Here is a 19,338-nt window from a genome sequence, read left to right as displayed (position 1 = left end):
CTGTGCAAAAGTTTTAGGCAGGTGTGAAAAAATGATGTAAACTAAGAATGCTTTCAAAAATATAAACAATGCTTGTTTATTTTTATCAATTTACAAAATGCAAAGTGAGTGAACAAAAGAAAAATCTAAATCAATATTTGGAATTACTACCCTTTGCCTTCAAACCAGCATCAATTCTTATAGGTACACTTGCACAGAGTCAGGGATTTTGTAGGATTATAGTCAGGTGACTGAGGACAAGATCGAGCACAGCAACAAGACTAAAGGTAGTTACACTGCATTAGCAAGGTCTCTCCCAGACAAAAATTTCAAAGCAGACTGGGATTTCAAGATGTGCTGTTCAAGCTCTTTTGAAGAAGCACAAAGAAACGGGCAACGTTGAGGATCGTAGACGCAGTGGTCGGCCAAGGAAACTTGGTGCAGCAGATGAAAAACACCTCAAGCTTATTTCCCTTCGAAATCGGAAGTTGACCAGCAGTGCCATCAGCTCAGAACTGGCAGAAACCAGTGGGACCCAGGTAAACCCATCTATTGTCCGGAGAAGTGTGGCCAGAAGTGGTCTTCATGGAAGAGTTGCAGCCAAAAAGCCATACCTCCGACATGGAAACAAGGCCAAGCAACTCGACTATGCACGAAAACATAGGAACTGGGGTGCAGAAAAATGGCAGCAGGTGCTCTGGACTGATGAGTCAAAATTTGAAATATTTGGCTGTAGCAGAAGGCAGTTTGTTCGCCGAAGGGCTGGAAAGCGGTACAATAATGAGTGTCTGCAGGCAACAGTGAAGCATGGTGGAGGTTCCATGCAAGTTTGGGGCTGCATTTCTGCAAATGGAGTTGGAGATTTGGTCAGGATGAATGGTGTCCTCAATGCTGAGAAATACAGGCAGATACTTATCCATCATGCAATACCATCAGGGAGGCGTATGATTGGCCCCAAATTTATTCTGCAGCATGACAACGACCCCAAACATACAGCCAATATCATTAAGAACTATCTTCAGCGTAAAGAAGAACAAGAAGTCCTGGAAGTGATGGTATGGCCCCCACAGAGCCCTGATCTCAACATCATCGAGTCTGTCTGGGATTTCATGAAGAGACAGAAGGACTTGAGGAAGCCTACATCCACAGAAGATCTGTGGTTAGTTCTCCAAGATGTTTGGAACAACCTACCAGCCGAGTTCCTTCAAAAACTGTGTGCAAGTGTACCTAGAAGAAGTGATGCTGTTTTGAAGGCAAAGGGTGGTCACACCAAATATTGATTTGATTTAGATTTCTCTTCTGTGCATTCACTGCATTTTGTTAATTGATGAAAATATACTTTTAACACTTCCATTTTTGAAAGCATTCTTAGTTTACAGCATTTTTTCACACCTGTCTAAAACTTTTGCACAGTACTGTATGTATATATTTTAATAAGATCTAAAGGTTTTTTGAGTGAAAGCAGTGAATTAGTCTTTTTTTTTTATTCTAGTTACATCTGAGATGCAATTGTTGGCTGTTTTCAACAATATACATCGAAAATAAAGACATTGATTGAATGAAAATGGTTCAAGATTAGATTAAATGTCTTGTTTTCTCATGTATATTTATAATTGCTCTTCACCTAAAAATATATTAGTTTTATCCGATTACTCGATTAATCGATAACATTTTTAGTCGATTACTCGATTACTAAAATATTCGATAGCTGCAGCCCTAATATAAATTATATATGTACTTCACATGAATATGGTGTACACATAAGTGTGAATGATTGTTTGTTTATGTGTGCCCTACGATTGGCTGGTGACCAGTCCAGGGTGTCCTCGACTCTCATCCAAAGCAGCTGGGATAGGCTCCAGCTCACCAATTATCATAATGAGGACACAATCTATAGAAAATGTATGGCTATACTGTTTAGTCTTTGTCTGAGTGTCTCCTGTTGATGTCACACATTTCTTTTGTTGTCAGGGCCAGAGGGATGCAACCTATTTATTTATCACCTGCCCCAGGAATTCGGTGATGCAGAGCTCATGCAAATGTTTCTCCCTTTTGGCAACGTCATCTCAGCAAAAGTATTTGTGGACAGAGCAACCAATCAGAGCAAATGTTTCGGTGAGTTCAAGATCAACTTTGGAAGAGAATGAGAAAATGGAGTAAACTGTTTTAATGACTAGTTTGTGTTTTTAAATCTTGCCAGACCTCGTATTGCTTTCCTGCAATTAGCGTTTGCCTATTTTAAATCCCCAATGTCTATCCTAATCACGCTGCAATAAACATTTTAAAGGTGGTGTTTCAAGCCACCAGGCAGGGGGAACATCCCATTATCAAACGACCCTATCAGAGAAGTTGGTGAGGCTTGCTAACGGTGCATTGGGGAGGGAGTGTGCACTTGTACTTCGCTATATCCAGTTTGCAGGCAAGGCAAATCTAAATCAGATATGGGGAAATTAAGCTCTATCCACACAGACGGTTTAGAAGAAGACCATTTTGGAGACAGTAGTGCACTGTATAATACTCAACTATAAATATCCCAATAAAAAGTGTTGCAAAAGCAATCAATTGATTCTTAATCTAGGAAATGTGCTCTAATACTATTTTCAAATCTAAATAGGCGATACTTGGCCACTGAGGTGACAGCAGAAATGTTTCCCCCTTTATTCAAAGCCATTGTACCTTCTTAATGTGTATTCATGGTAAAAGGTAGAACGTATTTGGGCACATCTCCGCTGTTTTCATTCAATCAAAATACACCGCAACCCTATTCAACCTAGCAACATCGCCTTCACCCGTTAACTTTTACCTCCCCCGCAGCAACCACTTCATTTTGGTTGAGGTGGAGCTTAAAGAGATAATAATAGACTGGTGTGGACCTTGCTGTTGATTCAGTTGGACAGCAGCACCCAGGAGAGCGCGCAAGGAAGCCTCCCACCATTGGCTTTCTTTCAGCATCTCTTCGACATGCTTGTCTATGAGGCGCTCAGCAACCCCCACTGTCCTAACCTCTGTGTCTATCTTAGGACAGAGCTACTTCCTTACAGTCTATCAGTCCGCAGGAGACAATATAGTGGAGGAAGGCAACTCCTTCAGACTCACTCAGTATTTAAAACTACGTCAAGGAGGGGAAAAAAATATGCATACTATTTTTTTTTTCCTTTGAAAAGGTTTCATTTTTTAATATCTACAGACTGGAGGCTAAGCCATTATTAAAGTAGGCAGAAGACTGTCTTAAAAAATAGTGTAAGAATATTTTGCTTGATATACTGAAATAGTTAAAGGGCAAAGTATTAAAACCATTGTCATATGTGGAGTTTAAGGTGGGACCAGTGGGGGCCAGGCCCCCTTTGTGGCCGGAAAGTGTCATTGAATGTAATTGACTTACCTATACTGTACAGTGGGGCAAATAAGTATTTAGTCAACCACTAATTGTGCAAGTTCTCCCACTTGAAAATATTAGAGGCTTGTAATTGTCAACATGGGTAAACCTCAACCATGAGAGACAGAATGTGGAGGGAAAAAAAAAAACAGAAAATCACATTGTTTGATTTTTATAGAATTTATTTGCAAATCATGGTGGAAAATAAGTATTTGGTCTATACCAATAGTTCATCTCAATACTTTGCTATGTACCCTTTGTTGGCAATAACGGAGGCCAAACGTTTTCCGTAAATCTTCACAAGCTTTTCACACACTGTTGCTGGTATTGTGGCCCATTCCTCCATGAAGATCTCCTCTAGAGCAGTGATGTTTTGGGGCTGTCGTTGGGCAACACGGACTTTCAACTCCCTCCTCACTCCGTGGCATCAAAATTCTAACAAGAACGGGGAGCAAAAATCCCAGAACCACACGGGGTGACCTAGAGAATGACCTACAGAGAGCCCGGACTACAGTAACACAATGTGCCGCCAGGGACTCAAATCCTGCACTGCCAGACGTGTCCCCCTGCTGAAGAAAGTACACGTCCAGGTCCGTCTGCGGTTCGCTAAAGAGCATTTGGATGATCCAGAAGAGGACTGGGAGAATGTGTTATGGTCAGATGAAACCAAAATAGGACTTTTTGGTAGAAAAACAGGTTTTCTTGTTTGGAGGAAAAAGAATACAGAATTGCACCATACCCACTATGAAGCATGGGGGTGGAAATATCATGCTTTGGGGCTGTTTTTCTGCAAAGGGACCAGGATGACTGATCTGTGTAAAGGAAAGAATGAATGGGGCCATGTATCAAGAGATTTTGAGTGAAAATCTCCTTCCATTAGCAAGGGCATTGAAGATGAGACGTGGCTGGGTCTTTCAGCATGACAATGATCCCAAACACACAGCCAAGGCAACAAAGGATTGGCTTCGTATGAAGCATTTTAAGGTCCTGGAGTGGCCTAACCAGTCTCCAGATCTCAACTCCATAGAAAATCAGCCCTAAAACATCACTGCTCTAGAGGAGATCTGCATGGAGGAATGGGCCAAAATACCAGCAATAGTGTATGAAAAGCTTGTGAAGAGTTACAGAAAACGTTTGGCCTCCGTTATTGCCAACAAAGGGTACATAACAAAGTATTGAGATAAACTTTTGGTATCGACCAAATACTTATTTTCCACCATGATTTGCAAACAAATTCTTCAAAAATCAAACAATGTGATTTTCTGTTTTTTTTCCCCCCACATTCTGTCACTCATGGTTGAGGTTTACCCATGTTGACAGTTACAGGCATCTCTAATATTTTCAAGAGGGAGAATTTGCACAATTAGTGATTGACTAAATACTTATTTGCCCCACTGTATATGATTTTAAAATTAAGAGTTTTTCGGTCGAATATTGTCCATAAGAGTTGTAAAGTAATAAAACAAAAAAATATATATAAAAATGAATGAAATGAACAAAAAATATATTAATATAATGGGTCAAAATTATTTTTCGAAGAGATCATGTGACCAGCACCTTAGACAGTCATTTGCTTTGCTTAGCCAAAACCACCCGAAGGCCGAAGAGGCAAGATGGATATACGTAATTTTTTTCTAACCTAAGCTTTCAAAAGCGACAACTACTGAGCAAGAACCAAGGATTAAAAATGTAGACCATAAAACGCCAGAGAGCACCGCCAAATTGGTGAGCGGAGTTTCAATTTGCCTCACTAAAGACACTAATTGTACAACAGAGCCACCACCGGTGTCTTGCCAATGTGGTTACCACTGTCAAAAATTGTATCCCCTGGCCGTGGGAGCGCGCGCACACACATTAGTTATGAGTTATGTCGTCCTAAACAATTAATTGAAGCGAGAAAAGAACCACAGTTATATATTTTGGACAGCAATGTTTATTAAACTGGAGAAACTCCATACAGGACTTGAATTACAGTAATAACAGTTATAGGTCATCCAACGAGTAAAACCGTTAAAAATTGCCTTTTTTTTATTTTTATTTTTTACGTTCAGTACGTGTGTTACATTATACGACAGAAAAAAGTTTTTTTTTTGTTTTTTTTTTTTGTTTTTTTTTTTCTGATGGATGGGCCATGTTTTAAAACCTCGTAGGTAACTACATCACCAAAACACAAAAATCAAGCAAATCAGTGCAGCACAGTGGCTCCGCCCAGGGGATACAATTTTTGACGGGGATAACTACATTGGCACGGCACCGGCGGGCGTACCAAATTCAATGAATGACGATCTTGGCGAAAAGTATAGCTGTCCTAAGCAGCCTGATTTAGAATTCCCCTCAAGAATGATTGGAAACAAAAAAATGGTAATTTTCCACTAACTATTACAAATATTCTTGTAAGTTAATTTTGGTGCTGATACTGCTTTTCGGGCTCATCAACATGTTGTGCAACCCCCCCCCCCCCCCCGCCCCAAAAGTCAAACTACGCCGATGACTGTTGTGTGTAACGGTGCACATGCACGAGCATGACAGTTCATGTGAGGTAGAATAGCTGAAGCTCACTGAAGGAGAGCGTTTATTTAATTATGCCTGTTTAATTCTGAAAGAAGGGGCATCCTTTCCTTTTTCTGAGACAATCTTGTTGCAAATATTGATTTAAAAATTTAATGTCTGATAACCTACTAGACTGTCTTGTCTACATAGACTGTATTGTGAGGTGCATTGACAAATGTAAAATATACATATTATTTCAAAATAATTCACAAAAATTAATTGAGACTTTTTCCACTTTTTTCATCGACCACAATTGTTAATGACTAGAGAATGAGAGCATTTAGCCACGCTTTCAGTGAACAGTCCAATATGGGTCAGGTAGGATAGTATAGAAATTCCAATACTATACACTATATGTCCAGTCTGTGGCAGTAGATGTTGTATAATGACATCATATTAAGTCTGACATAAACTTTCATCGAGGAAAAATGATGGAGGAGGGTGTGTGTTACGTACAGTTGTGGTCAAAAGTGTACATACACTTGTGAAGAACATAATGTAATGGCTCTCTTGAGTTTCCAGTTATTTCTACAACTCAGATACTTCTTTGTCACAAAAAACATTCATGAAGTTTGGTTCTTTTATGACTTTATTATGGGTTAACAGAAAAAGTGTTCAAATCTGCTGGGTCAAAAATATACATACATGGATCTGAAAAAGCGAATCATTGACTTGAACAAGTCAGGAAAGTCACTTGGAGCCATTTCAAAGCAGCTGCAAGTCCCAAGAGCAACAGTCCAAACAATTGTTTGTAAGTATAAAGTGCATGGCACTGTTTTGTCACTGCCACGATCAGGAAGAAAACGCAAGCTATAACCTGCTGCTGAGAGAAAATTGGTCAGGAGGGTGAAGATTCAACCGAGAATCACCAAAAAGCAGATCTGCCAAGAATTAGAAGCTGCTGGAACACAGGTGTCAGTGTCCACAGTCAAGCGTGTTTTGCATCTCCATGGACTGAGATGCTGCCATGCAAGAAGGAAGCCCTTGCTCCAAAAGTGGCACCTTAAGGCTCGACTGAGGTTTGTTGCTGATCACATGGACAAAGATAAGACCTTCTGGAGGAAAGTTCTGTGGTCAGACGAAACAAAAATCGAGCTGTTTGGCCACAATGCCCAGCAATATGTTTGGAGGAGAAAATGTGAGGCCTTTAACCCCAAGTACACCATGCCTACCGTCAAGCAAGGTGGTGGTAGTATTATGCTGTGGGGCTGTTTTGCTTCCAATGGAACTGGTGCTTTACAGAGAGTAAATGGGATAATGAAGAAGGAGGATTACCTTCAAATTCTTCAAGATAACCTAACGTCATCAGCCCGAAGATTGGATCTTGGGCGCAGTTGGGTGTTCCAACAGGACAATGACCCCAAACACACATCAAAAGTGGTAATGGAATGGCTAAATCAGGCTAGAATTAAGGTTTTCGAATGGCCTTCCCAAAGTCCTGACTTAAACCCCATTGAGAACTTGTGGACAATGCTGAAGAAGCAAGTCCAAGTCAGAAAGCCATCAAATTTAACTGAACTGCATCAATTCTGTCAAGAGGAGTGGTCAAAGATTCAACCAGAAGCTTGCCAGAAGCTTGTGGATGGCATCCAAAAGTGCCTAATTGAAGTGAAAATGGCCAAGGGATATGTTACCAAATATTAGCGCTGCTGTATGTATATTTTTGACCCAGCAGATTTGATCACTTTTTTCTGTTCACCCATAATAAAGTCATAAAAGAACCAAACTTCATGAATGTTTTTTGTGACAAAGAAGTATCTGTTTCAATCACTCTATCAGAGAAAAATCAGAGTTGTAGAAATAACTGGAAACTCAAGAGAGCCATAACATTATGTTCTTCACAAGTGTATGTAAACTTTTGACCACAACTGTATCTTGTGTGTTTTCTATCGATCATTGACTTATCAACGTTTTGGTCTTAGGACCGGGAGAATGAGTAATGGGCCCAACTTTAAAAACAAAATAGTCGATGCACTACTTCTGCAGTTCTGAATAAATGTTTTGTACTTGCGCAACAAGCGGTGGAGAAGATTAACACGAACTATGGTGTTAATTGGGGTTGGTGTTAAAATTCTTTCAGCCATTGACAAATATTTTTTTTTTACCTTTTTTCCAAAATTATGTTAGGCCTCTTTGTTTATAAGGTGAAATAGTTTGTGCTGTATTCATTATGTGTTTCTTCTACAATAAAGACCTCACATGTGCAGCAAAATGTAAATAAACATAATACATACAGTATTAGTTTTAACCCTTTCCCACCCCAGTAGTCTTGAAGAGGCATGAGGCATGTTTGTTTTGGGTGAGTAAAGCTTGAATAAAAAAACAACAACAAATGTAATGCACAACAATTTATACTTTAAAAAAAAAATTAATAATTTTTTTAAAAAAATGAATAAGCCGTCTTTCTGGTTGTGCGGTATAAGAATGATGATTCTTTTTGGGCTCCCAACCAAAGGCAGTGATGACAATTCTGAATAAGCAGCCTCATATATTCGAGTGGCATGCATGGAACTTTGCCGAATGGGGGCCGGAAAATGGTCACACATTCCACGTGTACCATCCAAAACTTGGCAGTCGAAATGCTCCCGAGTGCTATACTATCCTACACAACCCACACTGGACCGGTTGTGTAAACGTAACTTTTAAGTAAATTTCCATCAAATTAATGTAATGGTTGTATATAACTAAATATAACCATACCCGAATGATTTGGCAAAACTATGGTCCCGAAATGAGTTGACATTGTGTGGGTATATTTCATTTTTACCTTAGGTGATGTCATAATGTCTTCTTCAGAAAGATGAAAGAAATGCTTACACTAAAGTCAAAGCCTTCTGAAACTAAAATATTTCATCCTGATGATTTATTTTTCTGATTCCTGCAATAATTATGAATCAACATAATTATTGAAGAATCAATTGAACATTCATTTGGAATTTTCTATATATTAAATACTGATTAACCTTGACTTAAAGGGGGGAGGAAAACACAAATCCGACGGTGAAATGTATTTATCGTGCAATGGCAAGTTTTTCAGACAGGATTACTTATCATGCAATAAGAACATTAAAAAAATAAATTAAAAAAAAAAAAAAAAATATATATATATATATATATATAAGGGCTGTCAAACGATGAAAATGTTTAATCGAGTTAATTACAGCTTAAAAATTAATTAATCATAATTAATCGCAATTCAAACCATCTATAAAATATGCCATATTTTTCTGTAAATTATATATATATTCTGTAAAATAAATTGTTGGAATGGAAAGATAAGACACAAGATGGATATATACATTCAACATACGGTACATAAGGACTGTAGTGGGCATTTCACTCTACTGTCATTTAAATCTGTCTATGCTGTCCTCACTCCGAAGTGTCTACTTTTTCCAAAGCTAGACAGCTAGTGAACGACGCCTTAATAATCAGACTTCTTCCTTTTTCATCTGATTTATTAATAAAATGGCCTCAAACCATTGTCCTCTTTAGACCGTCGTAAAACTACAAAAAAAAAGTACACAAGCATTGCATTAGCAACAACGTTAGCTTAGCACGCTATACAGGTTCACTAAACATAAACAAAAAGCGTCTCATACAAAAAATATAACATTTCGCTTTTTCCCCAATTGCTAAATAAATGGCATGGTCATGACAAATAACAGTCTTGTGCTGAATGGAATATGAAATAATAAAAATGCATTTATTCAGGACGACATGGCAAAATTACTCCATAATGGTCAAAATTGTCGACTTCACCTTTACTGTCGCACCTCCCGAACGATATTTTATGACACCTAAATCGGATATATGTCATTTCCCTTCCCAGGCTTCGAAGAATGTAAACAAACCAGAAGGCGTGACAGCTAGCCGACGCACTAACCCGAACCGAGTGATGTTTCAAAGTCTTTGAAGCGGAAAATCACACATAACTAGCCTGGATTATTTGACATGACGACCCAGTTGTCGATTGTCATCGCGGATCGGCAAACCGCCCGGCGGAGAGCAATTTACAGTTCGTTCCCCAGAGGAGGGTGGCTGGAGTTGTTGTGCAGCTAACGTGCTGCTGCTAATGATTGATAATTAGGAGAGCTTTTTACATGCCTATCAATGATCAAACGTAAGTAGTCCTTTATTTAAAGGAAGTTTGTAGTGTTTACTTTGTAATCGCTGTATTCGTATTTGACATAATACAAAACAAGATGTTTACTCACTTCCTCGTAAGTCCAATGGTCCCACAGTAAATATCCACGGTGAATGGGAACCTTTTGAAACTCCAAAAAGGCGCATATGCCTCTCCCTCATACAGAATGACTTTTCTGCAGCCGTTTGGCTGGCGTGATGCGAAAAATAAACGTATTAATCCGCAAAATCAGCTGAATCCTTCGTCTTCATACACAACAGTACGCTGTATAGTGAAGAGGACGTCTTCTACCGTACACGTCACAGCGCCCTCCTCCTCAATGCAAGACCGAAGCCGGAAGTCACTCATTTTCATGGTGCGGGATTAAAAAAAATAAACAAAAATAGCGATCGCTTCCACACACATCCAAGCGGTCCATATCATTCAGGGGCATAAAATACCGCGTGTATTATGAAATAAATATGCTTTTTCGTGTCACAGGCACTTTAAAATACAGCAGTTCCTTTTAAAGAGGAGCGCAAGAGCAGAAACATGCTTTTTCAGTCTTGTCTTGTGTTTTCCGCCATATATATACAGTACATATGTATACACATATAGTGATTGTTAATTTTCCATACTTATGGAAATGTAAATCAAATGCCCACTAACACTAACCCATACATAATTTCTACAAACTATGCAGTGTCTTAATATGCTGATTCCATTCCCAAACAAACACCCACATGCACCAAATCAGCCCTGGCTGTCTTGTGAAAACAGCCAATTAAATGATGTCCAGAAATCTTCGAGTAGCTTTTCGACTTTCTCTCCTTCCTCCCCAACTTCCTATCACCCCTTTTTAGCATGAGGATGTAAATGTGAGGTATGGCGATTCATTAAATCCTGCTAGTAGGATCAGAAAACGTGTGTGTGTGTGCATGTGCCGGTGTGTGTGAGCGAGTGGAGAATGGGCGATTTGGAGGGGGGGATCACTGCCAACTGACAAGCCCTTGCCTGCTCCGTTTGTTTAAAAGGTTTGTAAAAGCAGCAGCCTTATCTCATCCGCACTGACAAAAGCCTGCCCTCTACCCCCAAATTAAATTGGACCTGTAGCAGTGTGATGAAATCAGCTGGCAGGCAGAAAATTCACGCCGTCAATCACAGCCGTGTCTGATAAGAACGGGCACAGAGTCTCGGTTTGGGAACCTGTGCTCTGATTGCGCTGTGACACCCAGGTGATAACTCAGTGCTGCAGGCGTCTACATCCTGTAACACCCCCCACCCAACCACCCGGATCAGATCTCATCCCAACCGGGTGCCCTTTACTCGCCTGCACGGTTTGTCACGTGCGTCCAGCATGCATGCGACAAAAACGGTTTTACAGGCAAAATTGTCAAAACCATCCCCATTCGTACAATCCCAGGACAATGACTGAGGACTTTGTAATGAGCTTGCTGGAAAGAAATACTAGTTATGTATGTTCCAACTACATGGACGTTCTCTTCTTTTGAATACATGAGGTCCTTAGTTTGCAATTGAGTTATTTTCCTATGGTGGAGATGTAACCCTACAGTGTATAAATAGTCTGAACATGCTGCAGTCTATCACTTTCCCATGTTAATACACGCATCCATGTGCATGTGTGTGTATAATGAGCAGAAGGCGGACAAAGGAAACTGATGCAGCACAGTGAGCACAAAAATTAAGCATGAGCCAAATCTTTAGTCTAAAACAATGAGCATCAAAGTAAAAGTGGGTGCATTTTTCAAGAGATAACAATCCAAGAGGAAAATTTAAAGGCCAAATGTGAACTAAGGTTGTCCAACCATGTTTTTGAATAATATCAATGGCTAAACAATTATAAGCATATTTTCATTATTGTTTGTTTAACCCATAGCAACGCCCCTGACAACGAAAATGCTTTTCTTCGGCAATCTTCGGCAATTACGTCACAACGGGAAGTGCGAGAAAGTCCGCCATAGAACAGTATTGTTTGTTGCATTGCTTCTCGGTAAGATGCCACGGCGGTGTGTGGTGATGTTTTGTTCTCACTCAAACAAAAAGTTGTATGAGTGGCCAAAGGATAGCAGGGCACGTAAATGGACATCTTTCGTTTGCACAAAGCGAATGAATTTCACGCCATCATCGAGTAGTGTTCTCTGCTGCAAACACTTCGAAGATGCCTGCTTCCTTAACCGGTCTGCTTATGATCAAGGATTTGCCAAAAAGTAAGTGTGATTTTTGGATAGATGACTGATGACTTTGTTAAAGCAGAGCTGCCAACTGTTGTGGAATGTACAGTAGAAGCTAGCGACGTTAGCCGAAAGCCAACTCGTGGCAATAGTCGTGGCATAGTTGTTGTTGTGTTCGCTAGTGTTACGTCCCAAGGACGGCTCACGAAGGGCGTAACATAAAACGAGCCACACAATTTCACAAGTGGCACAAAATTTACACAACAAACTCGCAATGAATATGGTAAATGGTGTTATACTTATATAGAGCTTTTCCACCTTTCAAGGCAATATGTACAAAATGTAGATGAAGCGCGGCTTCAGGGTAAGCCCAGGCAAACAAAAGGAATCTACACTTGAACCCCAACCGCTAACTAAACTCTGATCATGAAGAAAAGACAGCCACTACCCTTCTACCCTAACTTCTTACGCTAAAAAACACAGGAGAAAACGGGTTGAACAGAAATGGCGACTTACCCCTTCTTGCTTCAGTGCTCTTATTTACAGTGGTGAACAAAAACGATCCAATTCTGAATAAACAAAATACCTCACCGAAAAAGCGGGAGTGTATCAGACTAGCGATCAAATGCAACCGAGCGTGAATGGCGAGCTAACAGCTGCACAATGCTGTCAAATGTGAACGTTGACAGCGCAAGTCCCGCAGTGAATCATGGGAAATGTAGTCTCGGGACAACACTGAAGTGGTGCTTTGTAATCTGTTCGCTTGTGTGAAAAAAACTACATTTCCTCACGCCATTGGACGCCACTTCCTGCCGATAGCCCCAGGAAGTAGTAGTAGCTGGAAGTACGAGGCGAGGCGGAGATGAGCGACAAGCAAAACTTTGCGGTCGAATGTGGCGGCAGTCCGCTATTATTTTGTTTTCTTATTGTTGCCACAATAAAGTGGAAAAAGCCATCAACGACTCATCTCCTTCTCCCCCCCCAACATTTTTATATTATTATTTTATATGCATGAGCGCTGCCGGATCTGCCAAAATGAACATGCAGTCTGATTATTATTTTTTTTAAACAATGTCATCAGATAGACAAAAACATAAAATTATGTGCAAATGCCTTCATCTTCAAATCATGAAAATAATAACAGCCTATATCTTACCAATCTTGTAATCTCGATGGGTCTTGTCTCCATTCGATGTCAGGTAGTCTGGGCACATTGTTTGCATCTTGATTAGCGTCTGGCTAATACATGTACGATCCAACATAAAATTCCAACCTCCTCCTCCTCTTCCTCCAACTCTTCAAAAACTTGGGTCTCCTCACTTGCGCTTGATCTATCACTTATATCGCTGTTTGAAGCATTGTTTGAAGGGCTTTGTAGGGCGGCCGTATGGAGCGCTCCCATCGCTGTTCTCGGTGTGACGTATCACTTCCGGGTTCGTCCCCTTTCAGGCTCGAACTTCGGAGACGCGATTATTTTGTCAAATATACAACATATAAATTATTTTTTCATGCTATATTTGTTGAATAACGTTTATTTCCTTTAATTCTGGACCTATTTGGCATTTTATGAAATTACTTCACATTAGTGCTTTAAAGCATTGTTGTTTTCATCAACGATGACGAGATCGAACATTTTTCGTCAATAAAGAATATTTTGTGTGACAATGACAACTTAAAAAACGTGTCTTGGGAGACTAAAAAAATAACGAAATGAATGCCAGTTTTCGTTTGAAGAGACAATGACAATGAGACTAAAATGCGACAGTTTCTGTCATATGTTCACAATGCGTGACATTTTTATATTGTACGAAGAGTACATCAGCACGCATGGTAGCAGTGCTCTCCGGTGTTAGAATGTGCTTCAAGCTGCGCTTCGGGCTTGCTTTTTTTTTTTTTTTAAACACACGGTGAAATTTGTTTCCTTGTCTTGGCAATAGAGAATATGCAATGATGATTTAGCCTTTATTAGAGATGTCCCGATCGATCGGGTCCGATCACGTCATTTTCAAAGTATCGAAATCGGCAAAAAAATATCGGCCATGCCTTTTTTTAATATATATATATATTTTAATTAAATCGTTTTCTAATTGTATTTAACGTTACAGACATAATATGTTACACTCATCTAGAGTCTTTAGTTTAGGCTTAAGGTAGGGTTATCAAATTTATCCCGATAACGGCGGTAATTAATTTTTAAAAAATGTATCACGTTAAATATTTAACGCAATTAATGAATGCATCGCCCCGTGGCAGTTCCTGAGCGTTCTCCTGCCTCCGCCTTCCCCTCTCTTCTCTGGCTGAGCATCCGCCCTGCGCTCCGTCGCGGGTCGCTGGCTGGGCGCCGGTGTATCAGCGGGGTGCCGCCTGCACTGGCGGGGGACCCTGCCTTGCCTGGGGCTTGGTGGGCCGCTGGGGTCCCGTGGCGTGCCGTGCCGGTTGGGGGGCTGTGGCTGTGGCTCGTGGCCCGGGTGGGCGGGCGGGGGTGGGTGTAGGCGTGGGGTTGGTGATGCGTCCCCTCCTGCCATCCCTGAAGGCCGGTTGATGGGCACGCGGGTGGCCCGGGGGACCACCCTGGGTCCCGGGGGGGGGGGGGGGGGGGGCGGTGGCTCCTTTGCTGGGCGGCGGGAGGAGGGATGGGCTGCGCATGGCCCCCCCATCCCCCCACCCGCCCTGCCTCCCCGGGCTGGCTGGGTGGGGGCCACGGCCCTGGGTTGGCGCCCGCGCGGTTTCTCCGCCCGTCTGCGTGGCTGTCGCGCGCCCGGTGGGGCTTGCGTGCTGCTGGATGTGGTAGGGCATGCTCGGGTTGGCGATGCGGCGGCGTAGGGTTGGTCGCCAACGGGCTTACACTCATAAGAGATTCACACGATTACTGGGTTCTAGATCACACAACTGATTTGTGTACACTCTACCCCTTTCAATCACTTAGCTTATAGTCTTATAGACACCCCCACCCCCATTCTCCTCTTTCACTGGCCAATAGGCCCCCACATGGTGTAAACCGGAAATACATCTCGCTGACGATAGCACCAGCATATTAGTAACTAGTTTAGATGTTCAATGTATTTCTTCTTGTTGTTTGTGTATGTGTTTCTTTTCTTTCTTCTCTTGTATTTCTTTTCTTCTGTCCCCCCATAATCCCTTCCTGTTCGCTGCTTTGTCATAATAAAAAGGTATTTTGAATGATCACAATGGGAGTATGTCAGACTCTCAATGTGAAACATTAAAACTGTTCAGAATCCGGGCACTTAGACTTCCATTCTCTGTGTCAAACAGCTGAACAGGACAGGTTTTAAAAAAAAAGAGATAAAAGACAGCGTAAAATGAATAGAGTGAATTTTGGCAGCCTTTGGAGTCTGTTTTTAATAGGCTAAAGCCTTACAATCCCTCTCCCTACGATTAGAAATATCATGGGAAGCAAAGTGGGGAAGCAAGTTAGCAATTGATCTTTTTCTTAACACCTTATGTTATTTCCCAACGCAGAGAAGATATATCAATTGATAGCACAACGCACAGTCATGGTTCCACTTCCCATCATGCATTTGGGTTGAATGGCTGCAGTATCATTTACTGAAAGCTCAACAAATACACTAGATGGCAATATTTAGTCACAATATACAAAGTCACACTTCTTTCTATCCGTGGATCCCTCTCACAGAAAGAATGTTAATAATGTAAATGCCATTTTGAGGATTTATTGTCATAATAAACAAATACAGTACTTATGTACTGTATGTTGAATGTATATATTCGTCCGAGTTTTATTCATTTTTTTCTTAATGCATTGCCAAAATGTATATGATCGGGAAATTTTTTTGGGAATGATTGGAATTGAATCGGGAGCAAAAAAAAGCAATCGGATCGGGAAATGTCGGGATCGGCAGATACTCAAACTAAAACGATCGGGATCGGGAGCAATAAAAACATGATCGGAACAACCTTAGCCTTTATAGGTAAATCCAAATCATAGCGAGAAAATGGCATTAGCATGGCGAGCGTCATAAATTCTCTGACATTTATTAATTTATTTTTTTTACATACAGTTCGTAGCCTTCAGGTGGGTTTAATTAAATGAAAATAATGTACTGTTTCCTGCTGAGTGTTTATCATCACGAATTTGGCACTGTCCTTGTAGACGCTACAATATATGCTCGTCTGTCAATGTGCATTCAAAATTGTTGAAAACGTATTTATTTTTTAACTAAAACTTTTTAATTTTACAGAGAAAAATATTTTTCTTAATCATCGACTAAACTAGATAAATTTGTCTGATTTTTTTTTAACCGAGACTAGTATAGCCCCTTTCAGACTTATATCACGCTAAATTCCCGTGTGAGATGACAAGGGATTTACCATGTCATGGCTTTCAGACATGGCTATAAGTGCCAGTAATTACCTGGGTTGGACCCTTTCAGACTTGTCCCGTGTTAGCGACTGGGCAATCTCGATGCGGGGTAGGCGGGGTCAGGATTTCATAACCCGGACATTAGGTCATTTTTGGTCGGTATCGGCAGGGTTGAAAGTGGGCCAGAACGGTGAGGAACACAGTTCTGGTATAAGATTCAGGGTCGGAATTCTGTTCCGGTCTACGGTGCTTTGATTCCAAAAATATGACGGCAACTGTCAAAACGCTGTGTAAAAAAAAAAAAAAAAAAAAAAAATGCTAAGCTGCCACACATGCATTTCATCTCCAAGAAGAAAACAATCTACCAACATCAGATTTACATACACAAGTGTTAACAACAAGAATAATAAAGTCCTTGTGTAGCGTAATCCGTTTCAACCGATATTTATTATTTATTTAATTCCACGGACGGCATGGAGGTTTCCCCAGCTGCTGCAGTTATCTGAGTCTGACGATGATGAGTCACGTCAATGTGCGAATGCATGCAGCAAAGCAAAATGCCTGGACTCATTTATCCGTTCAGTTGGCTGACATACTGACATGTGATCAGCAGAGATAGTTAGCTCTGATTGTTTCAAATGTGCATGTTTTTTTTGAAGAGCAAAAAATAAGTTTGTTGAATTGATGTGACAAAAAAATGCAATGCAACAGAGCAAGGAAAGAGTTGAGGAGGCTTATTTATCATGTTTAGCTCTGATGGGGAGGTTCAGTACATTTTAGCTGCCAATAAGCACTTTGGACTTATATTTGTTCATTTATGTTAGGCTACTTATTCATTTCCTTATGATTTAAAAAAGTCGATGTTTGCGCGATCTTCAAAATCTATTCGTTTTCACTCTGCATAATATAAGTCATTTGTACTTATTTTTCTGAATGTATGTTACTTATATCATTATTATTAAAAAAAAAAGAAAAAAGAAAGCAAATGTTTACCTTAACTTCAATTGTAATATACTGTACATCATATGTTCTTAAGTAGTTAAAATTGAGATTTGGCATTTAGTATGAGTATAAATGAGGGGAAAATAAAAATTAGGAGTTGCAGGTTGGGGTTATTGCCGTTTTTTATTTTGCAAATTGTTGAAAAAATACAATTTTTAACGAAAATCAGTTTTTGAATTTGTTACAGAAATAACTGTGCCAAAAAAGTTTTCTTTGCATTTCAGTAGTTTTAGGAGTTTTGACACCCCCCCCCCCCAAATCAAAATAAATGAATAAAATAAATAAATAAATAAACAAAAATTCTGGCTCCGTGGCGACTTTCGCGTTGGGGAGTTCCGGCAAGAAATTCTAGCCACTTTCACCCCTGAGTATTGGTATCAAAATAAACCACACATTTCGAAAGATGGACGATGGACTGTCTCTTCATCGACACAAAGATCCAGTGGCAATTTAATTTAGTTATGTTTCCAGCTTAATTTTGCTTTCTTTCCAGTTTGTCATGTTGATAGTTTCAATGTTTGTTTAGTTTTTTGTCCTATCGCAAAGAAAGAGGAAATGACGATCAGCCCCGCTATGATATTTATGTCATCAGCCTTTGTGCTGTGACCCGGAATTAAACAGCTGGTTTCACACATGCCACGTCCTGGGTAAATGCCGGACATTACATTAGGACGCGACCCGGTTAATCTCCGTGTCAGCTCCGTGTTAGTCGACCCGGGAAATTGCTTTCAGACATAAAGGCTCCCCATTTAAATCCCGGGATTTCATTGGAGCTCAGTGTATGTCTGAAAGGGGCTTATGTCTGTTATGGGTGTCAATCAGGGTACCCGCGGGTTATTAAAAGTATTAAAAAAACATTGAATTTAGTTTCCCATTATTAAACGTATTAAAAAGTAATAAATTAGCTGTCGGAAGTCTGGAATTTTTTCACCGTGGTTTTAATTTTCAAGAACATCTCAGTGCAACCTAAATTATATCCGTGACAAAGTTTTTTTTTTTTTTTTTAAATCCACAACGAAGATGACACGCAGAATTTTTACGATGCACTGCACCTAGTGCGTGCGCGCCGTTAGCATCATTCCCATAAACATCACAACAGCAGGCAATCGCACAGTTCTGTGTGCTAACGCAAGGAACTGCTCAGATGCCTTAGTTGTTATGTTCGACGAAAGCCTCAACAAGACAACCAAGTCCAAACAGTTGGACCAGCATGTGAGGTATTGGATCGGCGACCAAGTCGCATCCAGATACTTTGGGTCGCAGTTTATGGGTCATGCAAAGGCAGTGGACCTGCTTAACTTTTCAAAGTAAGTTGCCAATTTCTCCAATTAAAATGTGTTAGATGCAGTAATGTATTTCTGCACGGTTTGCCTTTCGAATGAACGTGAATTTTGTAGTTTTAACTCAAGAGTTAGCCATGTTCAATGGGGTATTGGCAGGTGCACTAGCCTTAGCATGGATAAACAGGAGTCGTAGATTCACCATCACTCTCAGATACACAACACGGTTGACACTGTCTATTATTGGAACGAGTGCGGGGTAACGTTGATCTGAATAACATGGCATGGTGATAGGCAAATTATAATGTAGATTATAGTAAAACACCTCCTGGTATATTTAAATGTTTTTCTTGATTAAATAAGAGTATGGATTTTCTCTATCTGATTAAAAGAAATGTCTTCAATAGCTAACAAAGGATTAACATGTGTTTTGTATACTTCTTGTAATGTGATTAGGAAAAAAACGATTACCAAGGGAAATGATCATGTGT

The 19,338-nt window shown here is 40.3% G+C and overlaps 1 protein-coding gene across 10 annotated transcripts in view; it reads left to right on the top strand.

The window, feature by feature from the left end:
* The window catches only part of celf6 (CUGBP Elav-like family member 6), a 380,567-nt gene that overhangs the window by 336,356 nt on the left and 24,873 nt on the right, over positions 1-19,338 (top strand). For 6 of the 10 annotated variants that reach the window (XM_057833527.1, XM_057833517.1, XM_057833507.1 and 3 more), the window contains exon 11: positions 1,951-2,094. The exons of the other annotated variants lie outside the window; for them this stretch is intronic. In XM_057833527.1, coding sequence (XP_057689510.1) covers positions 1,951-2,094 — 144 coding nt within the window. The remainder of the gene's footprint in view (positions 1-1,950; positions 2,095-19,338) is intronic. 10 annotated transcript variants of the gene reach the window in all.

Source organism: Corythoichthys intestinalis, chromosome 1, assembly GCF_030265065.1.
Source record: "Corythoichthys intestinalis isolate RoL2023-P3 chromosome 1, ASM3026506v1, whole genome shotgun sequence".
Classification (NCBI taxonomy): domain Eukaryota; kingdom Metazoa; phylum Chordata; class Actinopteri; order Syngnathiformes; family Syngnathidae; genus Corythoichthys; species Corythoichthys intestinalis.
This window is presented reverse-complemented; position numbering and strand designations above follow the sequence as displayed.